The sequence below is a fragment of the Rhyacophila brunnea genome, unplaced genomic scaffold (genome assembly GCF_057557595.1).
Source record: "Rhyacophila brunnea isolate RB1 unplaced genomic scaffold, BYU_Rbru_1.0 scaffold_1, whole genome shotgun sequence".
NCBI classification, from domain to species: Eukaryota; Metazoa; Arthropoda; class Insecta; order Trichoptera; family Rhyacophilidae; genus Rhyacophila; species Rhyacophila brunnea.
The window spans coordinates 43,716,687-43,744,139 of NW_028232751.1; the positions used below are offsets into that span (position 1 = coordinate 43,716,687).

General features: G+C 31.7%; 1 protein-coding gene across 1 annotated transcript in view; it reads left to right on the top strand.

Annotated features, from left to right (window-relative positions):
- Window positions 1-18,371, top strand: part of sowah (ankyrin repeat domain family member sosondowah) — a 425,153-nt gene extending 406,782 nt beyond the window's left edge. Inside the window, exons 6-10 of the mRNA XM_085944422.1 lie at window positions 4,601-4,673; window positions 5,697-5,789; window positions 13,435-13,461; window positions 14,397-14,629; window positions 16,918-18,371. Of these exons, the coding sequence (XP_085800548.1) occupies window positions 4,601-4,673; window positions 5,697-5,789; window positions 13,435-13,461; window positions 14,397-14,629; window positions 16,918-17,193 (702 nt within the window). The 3' untranslated portion in view covers window positions 17,194-18,371. The remainder of the gene's footprint in view (window positions 1-4,600; window positions 4,674-5,696; window positions 5,790-13,434; window positions 13,462-14,396; window positions 14,630-16,917) is intronic.
- Window positions 18,372-27,453: the final 9,082 nt, after the last annotated feature.

Here is a 27,453-nt window from a genome sequence, read left to right on the forward strand (position 1 = left end):
ACCCATTTTAATAAGTCTTATCCCTGTCTCGCTCTTTCGTACACATTTACTTATGCTTATTCTCATGTGTTACAGATAGCAGTGGCGAAGGCTCCATACTAAGCGATTATTAATTAAAGCTTACCTTCTATTTTCAAGTATTTAATTTATATAAATAAATATCTATATTGTAGGACATTGTAGGTTATAATAAAAATATTGATTGCCATCTATCGTCGTTATTTATAAGTAGAGCTTTTAATTTAGTCATGTTTCGAATCAAAAATAAATGACGGAACGTCCAACTTGAGTGCTATTTTTAGAATTATTTCAACGATAATCCAAGCCGAATTTTCTACCGCAATTCAGTTGCCAACTTCATGCATGTCTGCGTTTTTGTTCGAGACTCGGAAGCGTCGACAAGCTAATTCAAAATGTTGATTTGTTTATTGTCTTTGCTTATCTTTAAAAGCAAATAATAAATAATAAGGATGATTAAAAAAAATAATAACTATTGTGTTCGATCACATATAATTTATAAATTGTTATTAAAAACAAATATTGTATTAATTCGCGATTATTATTTAGGTTACTTCAGTCATAGACAAACATAACATGCTATTCACAGTTTATGTCATTTTGACATTTCAAAGCGGTGGTAAAGGTTTATTTTATAATACAAAATTCATTGTGTTACTGTGAATGTGGATAAATTATCTCATATTGTACCGAAATCATTCGCCAGTGCTTTAAATATATAAGTATTTATTAAATTGTGTAGTGTCCCGGTAGAAAATGTGCGAACGATTGCATTTAAAAATTATCAAAACTTAACCTTCCAAGGGTTCATTTAGATTTGAATACAGCAAAAAAACTTATATTAGACATTTTCACAACAATTTATAAATGATAAATATTTGTTTTTAACTGGCAGTTATACATTAAACAAACTTTTTGGTTGGCGATGCGTATTGTTTGGTAAAGAAAGTATGCGTGGAATTCTACTGCGATAAGTGATTTAAATAATTTGACAAATTCAGCGGTGAAACCTATGACCAGTGTGTCGTTGTCATTAGTGTGCACCTATTCATCAGTAGTAATATCGTAAGTATTATCTTCTTATTTCCCGTAAGTTACCTGACAAGTGTGCTCTTTTTCTCTGATCTCCACAGCTTACCTCTTTCCAAAAGTCACCCTTCGCCACTGACAGATAGATAGATAAATCAAGCCACATATATAGTCTAATCAATACCTTGTCGGCAAAATTTGTGATAATTAAAATAAATTTTATACGAGTGGCGAACACGCGTGATAGAAGTGAAAGTTGTTTTGCTTTCTAATCTTGGACAATGATAATTAAATTTTTTAATACCTACCAGCAATAATTTATTACACATTTTTTAAGTGTTTTATAAACAAACCACCAACGTGAAGTTTGTCAAAAAATATGATGCGACGCCACGCGAGAGAACATGATGCAATAGGCTTCATGTAAGAGCAGTCTGTAATAATAACGGTAACAATAATTAAAATTACTGTATGTAATTCGCGCAATTTCCAGAGTAACTTGGTCTACTATAATGTAATTGGTATCTATTTTTATTCGAAAAATATTTAATTAAAATTTTAATGTATATGTATACTGCCACTTGCTTCTTCATAAATTTGAAAATAAATACAATAGCAATTACTATCTGTTTATCAGTGGCGAAGGGTGACTTTTGGAAAGAGGTAGTATGTGGAGATCTGATAAAAAGAACACACTTGTCAGGTATACTTACGAGAAATCAGAAGATAATACGATATTACTACTTATGAATAGGTACACACTAATGACAACGACACACTAATTTAATGAAACTTCAAAAACTCATTGACGACATAAAATTAAGCGATCAGTTTAAAGAAGTACGTATTTTTTCAAAACATTAATTACACATAAAAAATTATAAAAACAGTCTATATTTATTAATATTTGATTAAACACTGTAGAAATTATTTTTTTTTAAATTACCTATCTAATTATTAATTATTTAGTTTTAGGCTCTGCGATCGGAGCTTACCTTAGTTCATACAATTCGATAAACTGGGCGAGGCTACGTGACGTAATGTCCATATGAAAAAAATTGAGACTTAATTGAAACCCAATCCGACCTTTATTTACGTCAAAACAGATGGGGCGCGCTGTGGTATATTTTTTAAAACCTTTGCAGATTATTTTGTTATTATCTGTGTAATACATTCCTACACATACGGCATCTCCGTTGGCAAGATAAATTATTTTATAGAATATATTATAATCAAGTGATTATATAAATAAGTCAATATACAATTAAAAAATATCTTTCTTAAGAAGGTAGGCTTCAAATAATCGCCTAGTATGAAGTCTTCGCCACTGCTGTTTATACTAACACAAAGTAATATTGAAAATCTATAATTTATTTGTTTACATCTACAATAACAATGTTCTCCTATATCGATGAAAATAAATTACTTAGAAAATCAATGCAAACTTAGCTTGAAGGTCAATGATAGGTGATCATTTTCTGCGAAAATTAACTTATTTATGTATTATTTCTAAAATCGTACCTATAAATAGATAAGAATTGCCAATCACCCGTGATAACGTAAACAGCAACGAGCGCACCTGCTATGTATCGATCCCACCCATTCATTGTCTTTAATTTGTTATGTCGTCTGTCTCATCGAGTATATTATAATCATGACAGTTTTTCATCACTAAACACCGGCCCGTTCACGTTTTTAACCGTCAACCCATAAAAAACACATTAAATTGGTGGACGAATCCAATATCCTTGGAGACTTTTGCCCAAATAAGTTCCATAAATTATTAACGCATTTTTTAATTAAAAAATGTTGTAATATTCGAGTCCGTCCCAAAAAAAAAAGACTTGAGATGTCCGGTGTCTATTCATCACAAATCACTGGGATTCACTCTCCCGGTAATTTCCATGAAATTACCGCTTGTAGAAAAGTTTTAGGCCCATTTCAGATGGGACACCGGTGTCGCTCTCGTATACAATATAGGAGGCCTTTGTATTCGAATAAAGGGGCCTTTATATATCTTATCTTTATATGTTTATGAACGCCCCAGTGCTAATGAGTGAACGCATAATTTCTCGTTATAAATTAGAACATAAAACTGTCTGCGGTAATCAAAACAAGTGTATCGGCGGCTTGAGAATGTCGCGCCCGGCGGAAAAGTGTACCGGACGCGCGTTAACTCATTAGCTCTGGGGCGTTTATAAACATAATACAAAGGCCCCTTTATTCGAATACAAAGGCTTCCTATATTATATACGAGCGCAACACCCCCGTCAGTAACGAGCCTTACTCTAATAATACACAATCTGAAAATCATCTGAATTAAAAATATAATATTAAACCTTTTCATTTCACCATTTTAATTCTTATCTAAATCCATTTAATGGGAATACCATTTAGTTTTTATGCAAATACAAATATTATGGTTTATGGTTGTCTAAATATTGTTTTTTTTTTATTATTTCATATCCTGGCGAATCCACTAATCCATACAGAATGGGGTAAGTGAAAAAATTTTGTTTATTCAATAATTTTTTAAGTATTATTATTTTTTTTATAATTTACAAATATTTTTGAAAAAAATACTTCACTAAATCAAAATAATTTTCATCCTGTTAAAATATTACAGTCAGAGTACCTAGAATGAAAGCTGAAAGTCGCGCAATTTCCCTCTTACAAACGTGCAGCGCATCAATAATAATAATTGCTCATGTAGGTAACCCATATGGTCACGAACTACTGTGGTTGTACTAGTATACTGTTGAACAAGAACCTCTTGTCCACGTGTTTAAACTGTGAACTGACAATCCCCTCCAGTGCAGCTAATCGCACTTCCCTTTTCAAATGAGGAACCCCCATATTTATCATTTCATTTTACACTCCCAATGTGAATAGATTTGTCAATTTACGTAATTTGAAACTTTTTATAATAAAAATATGTCTAAAACGATCAGGAATGACGTTAGAATTATGATTGGTAAATTTTTGGTTTATTGCGAAGAAGAAAAGGAATCGCATCTAAAAGAAGAGCCGATACATTATGTAAATACGCCACTAGCACGCGTTGCCGCCATGACAGGTACGTCACTAGAAGTCTTCTGTACAGACCTACAAACTTATCTGGAGAATGAGATGGGAGAACCACTGTCGAAATCTACACAATCACAACTCGTAACTGGCAAAATCTGACATTCGAATGGCGTTTTTCAATATGGTTCGTAGTTTCATTTTTGGCCATTCATTTGTAGGTCGGTATGTGACTACAGCGACATCCTGTTACATATCGCCGATTTCTTGTTGTCGGACAGTAGCACTAAGATTTTATGTTTGCTCAACCCGTGCATGCAACCGGTGCTTTTTTCTTGCTGAGACAGTGACTTAGCTTCAGCTTTTGAGTTTTGATAATCAATATCTTTTACAACCTATTCACTTAATTATGTTAGGTCTTGTACATATTAGCAGCACCCATGACCAACAATTGTTAAAGGTAGGTAGGTACTTAAAACTTTAAAATTATGTTTCAGTCTCAACTTTCAATATATTATTATTGTTACAGGGCTACACTCCTTTACATATCGCAATGCAGTTTCGTAATGAAGATCTTGGCAGGCTACTCATTGAAGTATATGGTAAGTTGTATCTGTTAAGTGGTGTTGTCGCAATTCAAGGATCGAACTGCTTCTCAATTTTTCTTCAGTTAGATCTGCCTTTTATGCCCCGTCCTTGCCATTGACCAGGATCATGGTATCGTTCTTGAAACTATTAAGAGTTATACAACATTGATTGTACGTAATAATGCAATTAGAGACCAAGCAACAGCCATGGTTTTTATTGTACTAAAATATACTATTACTACAATGGTGCATGGAACCCTCTCAGAGGAATACCAACCTATAATTTTTTTCTGTCTGATTTTTCTTAAATTTTGTTGATTTTCCGTTTGATTTATACAGTATAATCAACTAACAAGATACAAATTGAATTAAAAAATGAAACACCTATAACCTCAAAATTTAAAAAAAATTCACGTAGCGTAGCAGGAATAAAATTTAATCCATGTTCATTGTCATTTAAGTTTTTAACTGATATTGTACTGACTGCATACATTTAAGAAAAATATTTATTATTCGTTTCTAAGTGTAGCATATTATGGCCTTGACAAGGTGAAGATTAAATTAATAAAAACAAATTATAAGGAATATTTGTTGGCCATCTGCCCAATCTATTGGGTTTTGCACTGAATCAAACACACATAGAAAAAAATAGCATACATTTTTTGCCCAGCCACAGAGTCGACACCACGATCTACAGCTTCAGAAACGGCCGTTCTACAAACTGGGCCACCATAAATGCTCGAACTGCATTTAAAAAAGGACAACCATCATCTTAGTTTCTTGGAAACACTGGTCGGTCATAAAACTCAGTCCGCGTAGTCTATATGAGTTTCTGCTTATAGAGACTATACCCTGCGCAGATAATTATTATAATCTCCATTGGCAGCGTAATCTGTAGATATAAAAGAAAATTACTGCCTCCTATTTATGTCTTGCTTTGGTTACTTAATTACACACTGTTTCTGCGATTGTATGTGATCGTTCCAATGAAAAAACATGCAAACTCTATAACTAAAGCCGATTATCATTGTGTTTCAGGTGCTGATCAGCATCTCCGTGATTGGTCGGGGAAGAAGGCGCGACAGTATTTGACAAATGAAAACATGTCGATCTCGGACGACATCAGCATCAGTAAGTACCACTTCAATCCGCCGAAAGGGTTTAGCAGCCTGCGGTCAAAGAAGAAAAAAGACCATTCATTGCCGAAAAGTGCCGGCAATCCGAAACCTAGCAAACTCTATGTATCCGAGGACTATCAATCCGAATATAAACTTGAAAAAAAATTGAAATCCAAAAACAGTTTTCTGAAAAAGACTTTCATTCCAAAAAAAACTGTCTTATACAAGAGTGGCGAAGTGGCATTCGATTAGTAATAGAGATTATAATTATCCAAATATATATATCTATAAATACAACAGGTGTAGATCACCTTTTTTATATACCTATAATAATTTTACAATAACTACATTTTACTACTATCACACCTACATAATATAATTTCATGAATATCCATCTTCAGTGATGTAGTGCCAAATAAAAAAGTCTCAAAGCACTGATTATCTTTTATATTATTAGTGCTTCCCTTCTACAAATAATAGCTACTGAGTGTGACACCCAATGTAAATTGGAATAAAAAAGAATAACAGTAGACGTGTGGTCAGTGAATTGACACAAGAAGGGTGTAACTGAACAAATCTTATAAAGCACAAGAATGAAAAATACCGGTACAGTTCGGTTATGAGGAATACAGCGGCAAACACATTTTGAAAATAGCCGATATACTAGATTATTTGTTAGGTTAACCTAACCAAACCTAACCTAACCTAACCCAACCTAACCTAACCTAAACTAATAAATAATCCAGTATATCGAGGATTTTCAAAATGTGTTTTCCCCTGTATTCCTCATAACCGAACTGTACCAAAAAAACATAAATGATGTATCACATTAAGGCTGGTTACATGTAAATTGTACGTATTACATTTCACCGTAGCACAGTTCGCCGTGAGGTTTCTTATCGGAAAGAGATGATCGTATACGATACGGTCATCTCTATAGCACTGAGATGAAAAAATTACCTGTTGTTCGTGGAGCATTGCAGACAATATTGTTTCATTTGTATCAGATCCTAACCTAACCTAACAATTAATCTAGTATATCGGCTATTTTCAAAATTTGGTTGCCGCCGGCTTCTTATAAAGTGTAAACCAACAAGAACTGTATTTTATTTAGACATGAATTTTATCTCAGTATTATTCGACCCAAAGAGGTTGGGCGGTCTTTAATATATGACCATATATTTCCGATACAACATTTCACGGTGAAGTGTGATATGGCAAACTGGATACGATTAAGGCTAAGCGTATGCTGGCACGCAGACAACATGCATGCGATGCGCAGCAATGTTTGCCATTACTACATTGAGCTGCGTGGACTACGTCATCTGTGCGCCAGCATACGCTTAACCTAAGAGTTTTGTATACATATGTGATATAAATCTATTTATTATGTAGATAATAACTAGAATAACAAGTAGGTCCATGAGATTCATAATTGTTTTGTATGTAAAATGATAGAAAATGTTTAGGGTGGCCATCTACCCTTAAAAAAGTGGCACTGTACCAGTGTACATGTAAATTATATTAAATTTAATTTATACATATAATATTTTAAGGGGGGTCCTATATGCCAACAGAGAACCTAGCGGAAAAATACGAAGCTTGCAATTTGAGAATTTTTTTTTATAATTTACAATTTCATCTGTATTAATTAAGAATCTTTGAATTTAAAAAAAAAATCTTTTTAATATTTTCAGAGGTACATAATATTTATTAATTAATACAGTTGAAATCGTAAATTGTCAAAAAAATCCCAAATTGCAAAATTCGTATTTTTCTGCTAGGTTCTCTGTTAGCATATAGGATCCCCCTTAATATTTACTACTGTTTAACCAAAGTATTTAGTTTTTAAATTGTAGTATTATTTGGTGACTTGTCAATAACTAACAATGGGTATTTTGTTCTTCCAATTTGGTGCTTTGTAATAATATGATTAGAGATTTAGATGTATTCCTACCATATTTTTTTTACTAATGTTAATGGTAATAAACAAAAAACACAAATGTTCATTCTAAAATCTCATTGAAGAATTTGCATAAAATGAATTTCTTTTTACACAGGTTTTGTCTACACACCAGACAGACATTATCATTGAGTAATGTTTAGCTAAGAGATATTGAGGTAGTGTATAAAGAAATCCACTTTATGTGAGTGAACGTACATTCTTGACTAACATTTTTAACTAGTATTTTTAAAATATAAATATATAAATAAGTTCAGACTGAATTCTATGGAAGGCAAATTATCTGCAAAAATTGGTACATAATTTAAAATCGTTTCGATATCAATAATTTGTTTATTACCATTGTATCGGGTATTTTAATAATAATATGATGCGTCTAATTTCAAAAATGGATAAGTCACACTTTATGGTCAATTACACAGAATATTTTAAATGATCTATAAACTTCTAAAAAAAAATAATTAAAAACTACTTATTTAAATTGATATAAATAAAATTTGTTATGTCCAATTTTATTTTGCTTTTTTTATTACAAAAAAGGGTTTATCGGCTGAGATAAATGAACAAATTGTTCTAATTTGAAAATAAAGTACATGGAAAATAGAAACTATCATTAAAACCAACACCTGTTACGCTTGACCGTCCCATAATGGCCGAGCGATTATGCGGTGGAGGTAGGCTGTTAAGATTCGAGATAAATAGTGCACACTAAACTTTGTCGGTCAATTGGTTTTCGTTAACTAAGAATGCAATTATTTGCAGATGGTGCTGGTTAGTTTTTAAAATTCAATTAAACCTTGCCTAATCCAAGTCATAGTAGATAATAGTCAAAAAATATTACACATTGTTGTCTTAGTTCACTGAAAACAAATAATAAGTTTGACTAAAAGTTTAGTGTGCACTATTTATGTCGAATCTTAACAGCCTACCTCCACCCTTCGCCACTGGCGTCAAGCCTATAATTTCGTGGGTCCTGGGTTCAAATCCCGAGTCTGGCAAAAATTCACATGTTGTTTTTCAATGTGTGTTTGGACACAGAGTATGGACCTAATAGGTTGAGCAAGTGACTAACATCCGTTTATCGTAAAACAAAAATATGTTAAGAAACCTGTTTGTGAGGTGGCCCAGATCCATATAGGATGGTAGAATCAATTTATGTTACGCTAGATGAAGAAAACGTCATTTACCATAATATTCAATTATGGACTTATCAGACTAAAATTGGACCCTTCATACTATTATTATAGCATTAATGCTTTTAGAAGTATATTTACACAAATTTACACTAGATTTGTGTGTTTTATATACCAATACGATTTTGATTTTGAATACCTAATTAGGTACGTATTAAAATATGCTTTATATTGTTTTTGACTAATTCAAGCTGTAGCGTAATCACGTGTCCTTTCAAGTCGTCTACATAGAACTGTTGAACAAATGCCGGGAGGTATTAGAATGTTAGTACCTGGTGGGCCACGAATTTCTATAAAGTATATCATAAAGACTTGTATATCGGTTAAGAATGTCACCATGATTACAAGAAAAGACAGTATATTATGTACAATGTATTAATTTATTTAAAACAACCAACTGGGGTAGAGAGCATAATGTACAGCGTGTATACATGTTCATTTTCTATGGCCGGCCTTGCATGCATGGATTTGTAGAGCGTGTAAACGCGCTTGTAGCATACATCCATACATCTGGTTAAATAGCCCGAAATAAAAAAATTAGCACTGTTTAATCAGGTGAACACGAGTTGTCCAAATGATTCATCAGATTTTTTCATGCAAACCTTCCTTCGTAGTACTAGATGTATGCAATATTACAGTATCATCCAAAATCGGTGCTTCCCCATAAATAAAAAAAACTTTATATAATAAAAAAAAGTATAATAGATCGAAGATTTTAAATGCCTAAATAAGAATATAGGTACGTGTCACCCTTCGATAGTAGACAACATAAATGTAATAATATTATGTACCTTCCTACTTCATATATTTCATCATAAGATTTTATTTATGTAATTGAATAAAATGTATATTTTTATATAAGTAATTTAAAAATTACTTTTGCTGTCTCCTAAATCCTGCCGCCTGAGTGTTTTGCACCCCCAACACCCCCGTGTGTCGCGTACCTGTAGGTTACCATTCACAGTAACAGCATTTCATTGGCATTTTCAAAAAAAATCAGTCCAATGATTTCACCATCCCAAATTGCACATCATACAGTTACTCTATAATGGTGAAAAGGTCATTCATGAATTAATATTGCGATTTCCATTCTCCACAACCGACTACTCTATTTTATCAACAGATTAACTTGTCAAAATGAGCACTCATTATTAAATCTTCAAATAAATTGGGGTCTTTTTTTAATAAAGAACACATCGCCAGTGTCCGAAAACAACAGTTAAATTACAACACCAATCGAAACAGTATATAAAAACACCAAATAGTATTAACTATTAAACAATTCAATCAATTTGAGAGGATATTTTCAGTAACAATGCATGCTAATCTAGTTTTTATGTGGGGATCTTATACTTATGTATTGTTGAAATATGTGGACATTAAAAGATGAAAAATATTTTATTATACTTAACCACTTCTTACTTGTACTTTTCAAATAAATGTAAAATTTTCTGAATTCTGTAAAGTCTGCAGACACCGAAAAAGGGAAACCTAGGTAGCAGACTTTGATAAATATAAAAAATTACTAAATTCCGACGAGTTTGAATAGAAATTCAACTTCCATCAAGTTTTCAGTATTCTAATTTATTTTTATTCATTATTTTTCCAATCCTCCAAGATAGATTTATTTATCTCACATGGATTAGTTTGTATATTATTGCAGCTGACAGTTTAAGATGGGAACTAATATTATAAATTATTTTGTCCAGTGATGTAGTGCTGAATAAAATAATAATAATAAACATGACAGCTTTCTGTTGATAGTAATATTTTATTATTAGTAGGTTAATATTTATCTTTTTTATTCCACATTCTATTTATGGTTTTTATAATGAATTTTTTTAATAAAACTTTACACAGCTAGTAGAGTACTATAAAATTCAGTTCAATAGAGTTTATTTTTTCCATAATAATAGCTAAAATTATTTTAATCATAATTAATGAATTATTATTTACAATTTCCCATATCCCTTCCAAACCGAAGTATATGGACATGTGCAGTGCGGAAGCAATCTTAACTCATTTAGTGCTAACACCGCGACTGGCGCATGTGGAGTACTTGGCCATTAGATATAATTAACGTGTTATTTAAATGTGGAACATAATTAAAAGATAATTAAAAGTTCAGCAGTGATTGTGTTTTAACCGGTCCTTTGCCTTCAGCAAGTTTTCTCGCTCTCTGAGGCCATGATACAAATTTGAAATGTAAAAAATATGAAATTGTAAACAATAATGATTAATAATTGAATTCACATAGATAATATGTTGAGATCCTAATTAATTTATTTTTGAATAATTTTAATGAATTGGTTCCATATTTCAATTCATAATAAATTTAAGTTTTATCTTAATTTGGAAGCCAACTAAGTTAAGTTCTTCTAAATATTTAAGGCCTTCCGCTCATGAGAATACTGATAAAAGACGAGATTGAAACTAAAATTCCAACCAATATCTAGCTAATGTATTTCAGTGGTGGCTCGCTCACGGCAAGACTAGGATCTCTCAGTTTCAAAACGTTCACGACTAAACTAGACGCGAAATGCTAGTCTCCCAGTTTCTCGGTTTCTAGTCTCCCATAAAATTGTGGTGCCAATATCAGTCGATTCGATGAAAAATCGTATTTTCTTACCAAAATTGCTGACACTGAACTGAACTGAAGAAGCAGTAACAAGTCAAGACGTCAAAGATGGGCGAATCGATTTTTAATATAAAATTTGTGGCAGAAGTTGAGGATTACCCCTGCCTATATAATTACAGGCTGCCAGAATATTTCCGTAAAGTTATTAATAAAGTAGGGAAGACAATGGATTTGACAGTTTGAAGTTATGAGATTATTATTTCAAGTTGGTTTCAGTAGTGCCGTGTGCGAAGTATCAGTCATTGGCGAGTTTATGACTTCCATCAGCAATCAATACGTCGGATTTTAGTTTCTCCATCTATCAGTACCTACTTTAACAAAACTTATTTTATTAATTTGGTTGTTAGGTCAAATGTAAGATTATCCTAGTTTATTGCAAATGACTTAACACCTGACTTTTTTATTTTGCTTGCATGGGTTTTTTGTATACATTATGGTTTTTTATTGGTTTATCCCTTTAATAAAGATTTATAAATCTACACATACAGCATGTTTTTCATTTTAATGTTTACTTTTTCCTCAATCTTCTTATAACTAATTACTTGTGCATACTCTGGTTTATACTTTCTGTTTTTAATATGTTATCTTCTAAACTTTTTACATACTTCCAACAAATCAATCCATCTTCCTTTATTCTAACCCAGAGGTTTCAGTGTTTACATCGGCGTCCTGGACACTGACTAATCGCAATGAACATAACAGAATATTCGAAAATGTTAATAATTGTAAGCAATCTTATTTCAATGTATTGATGCATGATCATAATGATAGATTATTAATACTTTGTTTGCTGTTTATTTATAGTCAATATATATATATTTTTTTTTCACCTGAATACAATCCTCATTCAAATCTTGATCTAACTTTACGTTGGTAAATGGAAATCACTAATAAAATGTGAAGGTAGGATGTGGAAATCCGACATAAATAGTGTACCCACACTAAAGTTTGTCAGTCATATGTCTTATTTGTTTTTATTGAACTAAAAATACAAATTGCAGATGGTATTGGTTAGTTTTTAAAATTCAATTAAACCCTGCCTAAAGCAATCCATAATAGATAAAAAATATTTTTCTATCTATTATGGTTTTGTTAGGCAAGGTTTAATCGAATTTTGAAAACCAACTGGAATTTGTATTCTTAGTTCAATGAAAACTAATAAGTATGACTAACAATGTGTGCATTATATTTGTCGAATCTTCAAAACCTACCTCCAAGTCTTGCGACAATACTTTGAATTTTTGATATTTGTAATGGTGAATTTTATTTGATGAGTGCTAGTGAGTCCGGGATAAATTTGCGATGACTTACCCTTTTTAAAGCTAAGTTTTCGACTGTAGTTATCTGTAATAAAAAAATTATATCACTCAAAACTTAACCTCAAACCAAGGATTGCTATGTTTAGTTTGATTCCATGTTTGAATTTTGAACGAACTGTCTCACTCATCCTACTAAGTATTAGTATTTTTTTAGGTCACCGTAACACAAAACAAAACAAAATTAAACACCGCTGTTCTAATCAATAATCAATAATTCAGCTTAACTCCTATTCTCCTGATAACAATAAAATTACTCCCAATAATATTATAATTTTTCTCTCTAATGATATGTACAATTTTTTTTATTGGTAATGGTTTGTGATTTGATTTACTTGAGTGTTCAATTAACATTTAGCTAACCATCTGTAGTTGCATGATTATGTAAGTAAGTACCATTTTGTTTTCATTAACATATAGTTGGTGTGATATACTCTTTATTTTTTTTATTATACTGGTTGGGTGTTTATATTAATTAACATTTTTTCATTGCTTAAAACTATGTCGTATGTCATTCATCACTAATTTATTATTTTTTACTTTTGCAGAAGTCAAATCCCGAAAGAAATACTCAGGCAAGTAATATTTAATCTTTTATCTAATAATACAACTCTAATTCACAAAATATAGCTTTGCAGTTATGACTACACAATATAACAGAGCCCACTCCGTCCCACACTAATACACCGTAATAATCGATCATAGTACATTAGTGCAATAGGTGATGAAATGTATCTGCAGTTTTTGGAAGTTTCAGAATACCTCAGAAACAATCACATACTGAGATTGCCATACATCTCCGTATGTTTCTAATGACTGAATGTTTCACAAAGACTCATGAGAAAATAGTAAAGAAAAAAAAAATAGTAAAATACTCTTACGTTTATACCTAGCATAGATTAATGAAACATCTTTATATTACGGACCCGAAAAGATGGGTAGGAGAAAGGTCTTGAAGCATGAAAAAGCACATGGAAGCACACCGAGTGAGCTAAATAGACCCTATTTTATAAAACAATGTCCACCTAAACTTATGTCATGCAAGTGAAATATAACAATATCTGAAACGATTTGGTTGAACACAAAAACAATTGATGCTCCTAATTTCTGATAGTTATCAGGAGGGGACAGGTCAATATAGTACCAAAAATGGCAGAGTTTTCATTTACACTGCGTATACATTGGAAAAAATATGTAGCCAAATATTTTTTCTAACTTTTAGATTACATGAGGTAATCATACCTAAAAGAAAGTTGGATAGAGTCACAGATAGTAGCCACACCGCCATAAGTATGAGTCTCAAAAATTCCTCCCAATTCACCATAAACACGTACTTCAATTGATGTGGAAACGTACTCTCAAACCTGAATAGATTATAAAGAACTATTAATAATGTAACATCTGAAAAGACCCGGGAAGTATGCAAGACCAAACTCAACATTTTTAGCACCTTGGTATAAAATTTCTGCATGAATATAATACTTATATGTGACACTATTTTAATTTACAGAAAAAGACTTGAGCTTCTTGCGGATCGGGTCTTTGAATATGAGAGTCAAAAAGACCACATCGGCATTCAGCAATTTTCTTGGCGTTGGTGCTGGGGGCGTAAGGAACATGGGCGCCGGAATTAAGAATCTCAACAGCCCAAATTCTCGCAACAGTACACCGCTTGACTTCCCACAAAATGCCTTTTCCAAAGATGCCATGCATAAATCGTGGGGATCCGCGGACAATATTCAGGTAAGAAAAATATATTACTTGAAACATAAATACAAGAATACGAATATTTTTAGAAAAAGTTTTTTAATCATTCAGTTTCTCATGGCTGTATGAAATCAGGCAGTATTTTTGTTTATTAAAATATAACAAGATTTACACATTTTAATGAATTTGTGCATGCCATTGAATCTTGTACCTATCAAAACAATTTTTTATGTGTATTAGATTCAGAGCAGGGATGCAATCAGTTTAGTAAATGACGAACAACCATTCCTTGTTTAAAATGTATGTTAATATAACCTCCACTCTGTAAAGGCATATGAGGCATGTAATAATGAAAACCGATGTCCACAATATCCAAATATGATCCAAAATATAACTGGATGTCTCAACATTTATTTATATCACTTCAAATAATTGGTTTCCTTTCCTAAACTTTTTTTGTGCGATTTTGGGACTTTCTAGAAGTTATTGACCATAACATATTGTGTGAAATCACCATGACATATCAAGGGTTAAGAAACGACATCTCGTATGTGACATTTTGTTAAAAATACCTTTTTTATATTATTGAATAGGATATTGGTAGTATGTGCATCTACCGACGAAAGTTTAAAATTCTTAAAAAAAAAATATTTAGCTCCTAAAACGTTTGACACAATATCTCATTTGCACTATAAAATTAATGATAACTCGGAAATGCTTTTGTTTGAAGTCAGCCACCTGTCAAATGCATGTAAGTAGTCCTCATACTACATACATATAGATAACAAAATCATTGATTTGTAATATCAAATATCAAACACAGTGTGCAGGCGAGTTTTTTCCCTCTCCTGTAAAGTTGTTATTTTATCACTTACGAGGTGTTGTTTCTTAATCCTCAATCTTTTATTGTTTGGTTTTAACCATATGTGTGACTTTTCGGTTTTGTTATTAGATGCTTCATATTATTATATTCTCAGTATAGGATAGAAAATTATAGTTAACCTATTTTCAATTTTCTATAATAAAAAATATACCACCTATTATGGGCCAGAGTATACATTTGTATATTAACTGATGTATCCAAGGAAAGTAAAAAATGAAATATAGTTTAGAGATGTAAAAATACAGTTTGAGAGAATTTTATATATCATGTTTAATAAACAACAAAACTCAAATTAATTAAGTTCCACTGAAACACCGCCTGATCTAAAAATACATAACGGTATTCATTTGTAGTTTTTTATAACCTAAGAGATAAACGGAAAGGCTAACAATAAAAAAATCTTGTCTTCATCATTCTTGGCTAAATGATTTCAGTTTAATTTGAAATTGATTTCAACTGTAACAACTCGTAAAAATGTAAAAATGACTAATATGATTGTCGATAAAGCTCTTTTCTTTAATTAATTAAGTTAATCAAACTATTATATCGTCACCATTCAGGCAAAAATCACCAAACCAAAAAACATCATTTTGAGATATCACAATTTGAAAGTTTGGAGATGAAGGAAAAATCAGATTTTAATGTTTTTAAGGTTTTATCAACATTAAATAATTTTCTCATGTCTTATTAATAAATTCTTTAGGTTAATTTTACTTTTTGAAGCTAATTAATACATCTGGAAGGTTTTGAAGAAGGCAAGGTGATTAAAATGTGATTTGGTGACTTTTGCTTTTTAATAATTTGGACTAAAGCGATCTTATTAAAAGTCACTCTTCCTATTTAGTTTTTGTTGCCTGTTTCAGACAAGTATTAAAAGTTTTCAAATGTAAAATCAGTAAAAGTAACCATACATAGTTTAGTAACGTTTGTTTCTATATTAATAACAAAGGATTTTTTTTAATATTTCCAATAATTTCTATTTGCCTATAATGACTTAAGCTTCTTAAGATTTTATCGAATACTCAACTCAAAACTCCCTTTTTGAGGGTTGGTTGGTGACTTTTGCTTAATATGATTTTTTATTATAAAACAATACTTCCTGAAAATAGCATTAATACAGCCTTATTACATTTTCAAAAGCTTACACTAGGAAGTCCACGATGACTGTGAGTACCTATTGTGATTTTTTGCACTTGCATTAAATTATTTAATTAATTAGTAATTGCAATGTTCTTTTTTCATGGATGTTTGATTTTAAACATAAATGACATCAATAATTGGTTCACTGTGTAAAAGATACTGAGTGATCCACCGAACCTTAGCAAGTAACACCCTCATTCAGCGGACAACTTATACTGGTAGATCAATGGTGATATTTTTATGATCAAATTAAGACACGCAACCCTGTTGAATTAACGATAATTTATTTATTTTTCTTCAGGATGAAGAAGGAAAGCAAATGCCGTGTCCGCATACCAATAAAGTGAAAAGAAAGGTAGCTAAGAAGACTCCAGACTATGTTAATGCCTGGAAGAGTAGGAGCACACCGACCACGCCGCACCAAATCCGGTCAAAACTGGATAAGGATCAAGATAACTCGGAAAATGTTTCGCCTTCTCCGTCTTCAAGCATAGCAACTCAGCAAGACTCAGACTCTGATACTGCTTGCGGTTTCGATGCCCAGTGGCAAGATCCGCCTAAAACCCGCCATAACTAAATCCAAACAGTTTTTGAATATTGCTGGGATTACGTTAGATCTGAGAATTAAAGAATCTCCATTTTAAGCAATCCATTATAATACATTTCAACAGTTAGTTCAGTTTGGAATTTTCAGTTATAAAATTTCAATTGTACTTCACATAATTAACACAATTTGTCTCCTACAGGTTTTGTGTGTGAATACTAACAATTTTTTTTATATCTATGTTAACATATCTTTCACGATCATTCATTTTTATCCAAAGGCAATGTATTAGAAATGATTCATAACAAATTTAGTATATCTATATGCAAATATGTTTTTTCACCTGAGGAATTATTAATGTATTTGCATTGATTGATCTCAATAGAAATTTCTTGAAAACAATACATTTGCAACAATATGAGGTAAGGCAAAAGTAGAGAATCACATGCCTGGAAATCGAACAATCAATAATACGAAGAAGTTTATTTTGTCTTTATGTATATCTGTCCATTTTTCCTTTTCATTTTTCATGTGGATGACGTCGAGGATGATTACTATTGTTCAATAATTTTTAATATGTAAATCTCAATTGATGAAAATACATGCTGTAGATACAGAGCATCCCCAGAAATACTCAATGTAATAGCATGTAATTATTATTTATTGTTAAATTCCTTCATAAGAGTAAGTATTGCAAACAAATTTCAAATAAATGTCATCAAATTTAATGTGGGAAAATAATATGTATTTATAATATATTGTACTTTTTAGGTGAATGCCTTACCTATATTTTTTTTCAAAAGCATCTCAATTGAAAGTCACCGAGATATAAACCTATAATTAAATTAAATAATAGAGGTGAGTTGGAAATACTGTCACCAGTTTTTGTACTCAAGTATCGGATGAAACTACCTATACTCAGTACGCGTGGCCCAATAAACTTGTTCCAAAAACATTGTGATGATATCATCGCGAGTCTCGCTCGCTAGTTGGTAGACTTTCAATACTATTGGCATTAAATGCGCACCAGCGAGATAGCATTTGAATACAATTATATTTTAATTTATTAGTCTATGCATGCTAATGACATCATCTTGTGTATGAACAATAGGTCATAAATTTTCTGTAGAAGCATATTCCCTCAGGAATGTGGTGAGGTGACTAAGGTGACGGCAGTTTAAAATAAAAAAAATCATTGTTACTCATTTTATGTTAACAAGATTATTATAAAATAACATTAAAACAACTCATAGATTGAAAATGTGTTTAAAATTTTATAATAAATGGGCCATTTTGAAAAGCCCAGCTCAGTGTATTTTTAGCGATTCTATTGAAGCCGATATTTCAAATACTAATATGGAGTTAAGTTTTAGTTCCAGTCGATTATGAGACTTATGTCGCAAACGCTCTATATAGTATTAATTCCAAATACTAGTAAGTATTTTGGAACAAGTTTTGACACTAAGTATTTTTTTATGCTGGTAGTAAGTATACTTAGTCTTCAAAATCGACCAGTTTTCCCTCCTCTATTAAATAATCAAATAATTCGTGTAATGAATCAATTTAGAGCCATAGTTTTGAACTTGTTATTATCGAAACTATGTGATCATTAGTTTAGTTAATTAGTATACTTATGGCAGAATACTGGTATCTATTTTAGTTATTTAGAAAGAAGTAATAGTATATTCCTGTCAATAACAGTATGCCATAATGTCAACTTGTAATTCAGTATTCTTGTCAATGTAAAAATGGCACGTCCCCTCTCACCGTTTAAGATGTGTCATCATATATGAAGGGGTTATTGCAAGACAATGATATGCCACAGAAACATAGTTTGGAGATAATATGAGCAATTTAATGTTCTTGTTCGTTGGCCACATATTCTTGATCAACATCACTATTGTAACAGGAAAAATCACTATCTTCAATTAAAATGTTCGATATATCACACTTATAATTATTTTGTTTTTAGCAAGAAGGCGTGGATGACTAACCGTTATCCATTTTGACTGGTGTGGCATATCATGTTATAACCATTTTTATAGCAAAATTTGAATTTGCAAGAACTACACATATATCATATTGAGACATCTGTGTATTTTTTTTAAAAAGTGTCTTTAGTAAAACGTGAGTGTGTGCCTTGGGGATTGGTTTTATTCAACATCAACAAATTCATAAGTATGTGGTATATTATCATTGTCTTGCGATAACCCCTTCATATATGGACGACTTCTAATCTCTAGCAATATTGTTAGATTAAGACTTACTTACTGATTTTATCCTGTTTCTCATATTATTTCAAAGCTTTCTCCTAGCACACAGTCATTACATACAACTTTTCTATAATGAATTGGAGAGAAACATAAAGATAGAACCACAGGCTAGAATTTTGCAACATGGTACGCTTCAAATTTAACATTTTTATCAGTTAACATCATATGTTAAACTGGATTATTATTTTGAGCAAGTATTATTATTTTTAGACCAGCATTTAGATTGTACATTTTTGTTTAAAAAATAATTAATTTCAAGCAATACAGTCAACTACCTACTTAGTAATTGTATATTAATCATTCGTTTATTGATTTATTATCCTCATCAGTGATAATCTTGGCATGTTGAAGTTTTTCATTATAAGATGGTAAAAATTCACTTGTTATAATGAATAATAATGGTTCCCAAGAAGTAGCACAATCAAATTTTGTTATTTATTACACCTAAATAATGTACGGGTCTTGGAATATTCTTCACCCACTTTTCTACAACCAAAATTCTTCAACTGAATCTTTTTTGCTACGTATAGAAAAAAAAACATTATAAAAGTGTTTTCATTTATTATGACATTTTTATCAAAAATATTTTTTTAATATAAAAATAATATTATGTGTCGGAAAAATTGTGGGAGAAGACGAAGAATTGTGGGAGGGGAGAATGTTCTGAATTCCAAATATACAGAAGCGTTACGTGGCGTTATATATTTATTAAATGTTTCTAAATAAAATAAGCTTTGTAGTATCTGTATGATTATTTTTAATTGTGATAATTAGTTATATTATTACAATTCTTACGAGTCGACGGTGTTTCATAGTAATATTTTGTTTACTATTGATTTGATTGCTGCGGGAACACCAAATTTATAAAAGTATTAAGTCAAGAAATCTCCTTTATTGTTAAAATATAGGTAAATAACTGAGTACCTAGTATTGAATGAATTGCAGACATTGGGTAATAAAAATTATTATGATAACATTTAATGTAAAAAAATGTAGAAACTAGTTCAACTGTTGATAAACGGTTTTTCAGAATTAAATTTATCAGTGTTAAAACTATGTGCCTGTAATACCTTGAATAAATAATGGGATATAGGCTTTACATATCCTACCATAATAATATAAATAATGATGAAATCAATTTGGCTTGACCTAAGATTATTAAAAATATCTTAGGTAGTACATACTATGTTAATTAATTCATATGCAATGTCATTTTTGCGTCACAATTTGACTTTGCTACAAAGTTGGCCATCTATAATAATGAATTGTTATAAATTTTGTTTGTAGGTTATGTATGAGAATTAGTAGAAATTAATGTTTCTTCTATGGGTTATTGGGAATTACAATTTATGATAACTATTTATGTTTTGTACAAACATGTGAAAATTTGTGATTAATATTTTTGTTACAAATTTATCGTTTGATACATACTTAGGTATATAATATTATATAGCATAATATTCTTATTACATAATCTAAGAAAAGTATTATTAAGCCCCAGTCAAAATTTAATGGCACCCCACAACTCAAAATAATAATATAGTGGAATCTTCAAACATCATTCCTTTCCTATTTTATGTCAGGAAATAATATGGGATAATTATTAGTAAAATGCCTAAAAGAAAAGTTTGAATCATTTGGATTATTTGTTTTTATTTTCTGTGCTGTTTTCTCTTGTTGTTTCATAACCAACAATAATATCACTTCCAATGCATAAAAAAATAAACTGGAATAATAATGTGTATAGGATATAATAATTCAATTTAAGTTGCCAAATGTCAATATACTTTGGCTGGGACTACTATGAGGACAGGCTAAAAAATTTGCATTACAGTTGGGAACATTTTTATTTTTCAATAGTCTCCTTGAAGATGTCCGCACTTTTTGCAATGATGCTTCAAAGAGCATCGTTTAACTAATTTTTTTCTCACTAAGATATTTTTTGATGTAAATAAGGCGAATGGGTCATCAATTGAATACCAGTGGCGTGCAGCTCAGTCATTGCAACTGCCACATTGTTAGCATTTGGGATTGGGTTATTAGGAAAGATGTTGTAAAAAACCGAATTGTATAGACAATGGAGCCTAAACATTTGAACATGTGGCAAAATGGTTCACTTGGACCGACTTTCATACAAATTCTGAACAGTGCTGAAGAAATAGGATAAGGAAATCACAAAAAATCTGGGAGAAGATTCAATATTTTTGGTTGTAAGGCTAGCATATTCCTAATTTCTAGCATCTTTTCAAATAATTGTTTCAGTGTAGAATCTTTCACAAGAAAATATTTTACAATGGAGCGCATCAATAATTATTGTTGAACAGTTGTCAAATGAGACTACCGAGTTATATCAGATGTTCCCAGTAGCTATAAAAATGTTCAAACTATTGATAATGATAATAAATTGAGTCAGGCTAGTACTTATATTGTGGGTGCAAATTTTTCAACCTGCAAGTGTATATTTTTCGGTTACATGTAAATTGTACGTAAAACATTTCACCGTGGCACAGTTCGCCGTGAGCTTTCTTATCAGTAAAAGATGACCATATACCATACGGTCTCCAATTTTATTAGATTCAATATGAACATTAATTCAATTTTCATAGCTGATTTTGGCAAAATTAATGAAAACCTAACCTAACAAATAATCCAGTATATTGGCTATTTTCAAAATCTGTTTGCTGCTGGCTTCTTGTAAAGTGTAAACCGACAAGAACCATGTTTTATTTAGACATGAATTTTATGTCAGTACTATACGACCCAAAGAGGTTGAATGTTTTTTAATATACGGCCATATATTTCCGATACGACATTTCACGGTGAAGTCTGATACATCGAACTGCAAATGTACAATTTTCTGGACACAATATTTTTCAATAACATTAGATTATAAGAACAGAAGCTATCTACCTGAAAACTTTTTTCGTTTATGTTTTGTGTAAAGTTTTATTAATTTAGTTAGCTTAGACACTTCTACATTCTAAATTATTTTCCAAGCGAAGATAATTATCTTTATTAAGTATTTTTATTCTTTAATTGCATTTACCATCTGACGTTCCGTTTGTAGCATATTAAAATACAATTCAACTTAATTTCTATACTACTTATATATTGAAATGTACTTTTCCTTGTGATTTGATGAATTCTTAATGAAATTTACAATTGTAATACTCATCGTAATAAAATGAATTAAATGCAAGCAATAAATCGTTTTACTTTAACCTGTACTGTTCAAGCTAATTGATAAAAATTGTGGGTATGGCCCAAAGATGTTGAAAAAAATCTTCATGCCTAAATGTATGAAATTGAAGCCAAAAAGAACCTCTGCGCATCTATACTATACACAAAACTGCTATCGAGGATAGTTTATCATATTTATGTATTAAGGTATTAGCCAGCTCGCACATCTAAACTCACCTCGTCTGCCGCACATCTATAAATCAAACCTTCCAAGAACGTCGATCCGGTGTTGCATATGAAGACCGCGCACATCTACCTACCGCCAGTCACACGTAACCTTTGAAAGATATTGATATTGGATGTGGCGATCGGCACTCCAGCTTCAATGCGATTTCACAATGTTTTCCGTGTGACGTGTACGCCAGTTTATATAACAGACTCTAGGTATTCGTATGCGTCCTGGCGTCTTCGACTCGCAGCCTGAGAAGCATGCAATTTGTCGATTGCAACAGTTGTTTTTTTTCAAACTAAAAAGTTGCATTCGACGAATCTGGGGAGCTCTATTTGGCAACGTGTTTTGTGAATAACGATGACGTCACATCGACATATTCAACACAGAGTTTTGATGTGAGAGCCGGCTCATACATAATTGTATCAATAAGTTAGTAATAATTATTGTTACAGTAAGTGCTATGTTTTAACAGCACCTCTCTTGGCTGTGTTAACTTTTAGAGCGAGATAGACAGTTTAGACGGCTATCTTATTGTAACAATTATAATTAATACCTCAATACATAAATATGATAAAACTACCCTTGATAGTCGACGATAACAGCCTTGTGTACAGAATAGATGTGCTTAATCACTGATTAAGTTAGCTGCAGGTGATTTCGCATTGCACATTCATTTACAGGGAACTTATACATTTAATTGTCAATTTGCAGGGCGTATAAAAAGACAATCCGCCATGATGAGTAGATAAGCAGCTAATGAATAAATACACTTCTTTTGTTGAAAAACACACTAATAGCCCGTTAACATGTGCATGGATTTACAGTACGTATTATCGTGGCCATAACAAGAAAATCCATGTGTAAACATGTATTATCATGCAAGTGGAAATGAGACAATCAGCACTTTCGCCGTCAGTTTCAGTTTAAAATACATAAATGTTTTGTTCCAAACTTTGAGGGTGCATTTACTTATTTTGACGAAGCATTTGAAATATTTCTTTGTGGGTAAAGTTTGTAAATTTGCGGGGTTGAATTTGGTGTTAACCTCTTGCCCGCGAACGCCGCACACATTGGGACAGTACGTCGCGATAGTATGCATACTCAGAATGCGACCGCCTGACTGATCGTATGTGGCGAAAAATGTATAATGTCGGTAGAGTAGAAAATACATTGCGCAAAAAACTGTTTATTCTTTTAAAATCCGCCTTCGTTCGTCTTACCAACGCCACCTCTGTATGTTTCGCATAAATTATTTGCTTTCATTTCAAAACATCTAATTTCTGAACCCTTGCGATCGATCGATGTCGCCGCCAGAAGTAAAATCGATTTCAAATCCCGCGTCTGTGCAGTACGAGAAGTTACCTTATCACGAAAGGAGTATGCGATGAATTGCATTTTTTTTTTGATACGCGATACATATTTTATTATGATTACATGTTTGTTTCTCTCAAATTACGTAGTATAGTTGTGTGACTGGAGTGGAATTCAAAAAAAATTAAGAAAGCCACTCGTTTTATGTGTACCCTTGTGCTTGCATCCATGTCAGTGTTGCCAAGTCAAAATTTAAAATTTCAGTAGAATGTGTAAAAAAATTTCAGTAGATTCGACAAATTATCAGTAGATTTCTGCTTTAAGCAAAATATTTCGCCGCGGGCCGCAGGTTTCCAATTTTTCATAGTTGGCTTGTTTTTTTTAGGAAAAATATTTCGCCGCGGGCCGCAGGTTCCCCATTTTTCATGGTCGGCTTGTTTTTTTAGGAAGAATATTTTGCCGCAGGTCGCAGGTTCCCTATTTTTCATGGTCGGCTCGTTTTCTTGGAGAAAAAATTTGCCGCGGGCCGCAAATTCCTAAATTTTCAAAGATGACTAGTTTTTTTCCCGGCTGGTGGGAATTTTGTGAAATGAAGAAATATCAGTAGATTTCAGAAAATATCAGTAGATTCAGTATATTGCCAAAAATATCAAAAAATATCAGTAGATCTACTGAAATTTCAGTAGACATGGCAACGCTGATCCATGTTACAAAATATACCACAGTTCAAAACATTTTTAAATTAGTGTAAGTATCGTTTTTTTAATTTTAATTTTGTTAAAGTCTAGTTGAGTTTTAAGTTACAATTTATAGCTGTAATATATGTAAGTACTAATAACTTATAAGTGTTCAAAATGTTTAATAATAAACGTGTTATCGTAAAACTGTTCCAGTCTGAATAATAATTGCGTGATCTACGTCAATGAATATAACAATCGAAGGCGCCTTTTCGGCGCAAGTGTCCAAATTGAAACAAAATGGCCAAAAACAATGAGTGATTTGTGAGTATGAACATATTAGTATGAGTATGAACACATGACGCATCAGTGAAACGCCAAATAATTTTCAACTGTACGCGCGACGAAATTTTGTACTTGCTTCGCATTCATTGAGAGAACGTCGAGTCAGACATACGTCACTTTGCTGCGTGATGGCGACGGGCCAATTAATTCTAAAATCGTGTAAAGATGACTAAAAACGTTACCCATTTACTTTAAAAAGAAAACATGTCAATGAATATATTATTATTGTTACTAATAGAATAATAAACAGAACATAAAATGGACGTATGTTGGATTTATATGAGAAATAATATTTCGTTTGACAGGCGTCTTTTGCACCCGCGACCCGCAATCCGCACATCGCCTAGCAACGATCTTTTTAGACCGTGCCTCAACTAATGCATGGCCTTAAGGATATTTTGACAGAACTTGATATATAACTGCATATTTTAATGTTTTCACTAAATATTTACGAGTCTGGCCTCCAATAAATCCACACCAAATATTTTTAACGAGCTTATTCATACCAATACAGCAAAAAAAACTTTCGGAGAAATAACACCGCGTAGTTTCAATTTAGTATGATCGAAAGTTCAGCTTTGGCCGGGTTAATAGGTGTTTAATATAATACTTTTTTGACAGATGCCCCGTGATAAAAACTAAGCAATTACGAAAAAGTACCCAATTCTGCATGAGAAATTATTATGTGAGGTGTTCATGGGTTTATATAATCCAACAATAGTAAAAACAAAGTAAAACAAAGTATTAAGGGTTGTAAATTCTAATTTATTTTATATATAATATTATTACAAAAATAATACTCTCAAAATATACAAATTCATCAATACGCAATACTCACTCGATTAGTAAAATACACCTTATATGCAATAGAATTAAGTCTAACCAAAACTTGTTGGGCTAACCGCTAGAGATTCTAATTATTATAAATATAAACAATACTGAAGGCTACATGTTCATAATAATCCACAGTATAACCCAACAATGTTTATGTATAAACAGTTTCTGTTACAAATAAAATATCAGTACAATTTAGCTGCTCTTTTTACAAATCTCCAAAAAGATGTGCTGACAAATATACGACCTAAAATTGATGTTTAATTATTATTGGTCATAAATGCACATTAAAATTGCTAAAACTAAATACTTCCATTTTATCTTATAACACTGAGAAAACATTTTCCTATTAACAATAATGCTCCTATTACATATGTAATCAATATAATATGGCAGAATATGTATGTTGGAAAAATTAGATTTCTTAATGGCAAATGAGCAGAAATAATTCAATCCAAAAAATGGCAATGGTGAGTGCCAAAATGGACATTCTCGATCTGTGAATTAATGCGCTACCAGTTGACACACCACTACTGTAACTGTCCTAATACCAATTTAATACCCCCCCCAATTACACGTGCATGGAAAATGAAGTTGCAAGATTGTATACATGAATTAACAAGTTCGGAAGCTTCTGAATTTTCATGCTGGGATTTGTTCGATATCTGCACCTGCGCAGTAGAATGATCGTGGCGAACTACACTGCGCAGACTCATTTTGAGGTTAACCGATTTTCACGACCTATCAAATAGTACTATGAAATGACAACATCACATCTCGCTTACTCTTGAAGAATGAGATTAGCGAGACAGTCAGCATTGTTAGTTGTAAACAGTTATTATCGCGATAGTTTAAAGTACACTATTGCTGCAAGTAAATCCATGTACGTGTATAGGTGCTATAAGTTGTCTGATATGGCACTTCAAATAGTCACATCTGCTATCAGCCTTATTTTTTGGTTCTACTATAACTACTCCTTTCTATATACCATCACCGCTTTGCCATGTTAATCCTATTCTGTTGTAAAGTTGAATTGGAATTACTAAATGATTAATCTATTACATGACGGACCATCTTTGAATGTTTATCAAAGTACCTAAACCAATTATAAAGGATCTATCGATATGTACTACATGCATAACCAATATAATTTAAAAAAGCCAAAACAATAGAAACTAAATCATTTCACTTGAACTATTGAACCTATAATAAATGTATAGAAACTTCTAAACTTCGGCATTTGACAGTTTAATGTATCGAGGGCCAACATAGATTCATAAATTAATAATACATACTAAAATTATTATCTATTTTAATACCTTTAAGTTCGCTGCTTTGAAACAAAATTCAATATGGCATATTGCGTTATAAAATGTGGTAGGTATAACAGTACATATCGTCAACGTTCAGGCAAAGTCACCAACCCAAAAAACATAATTTC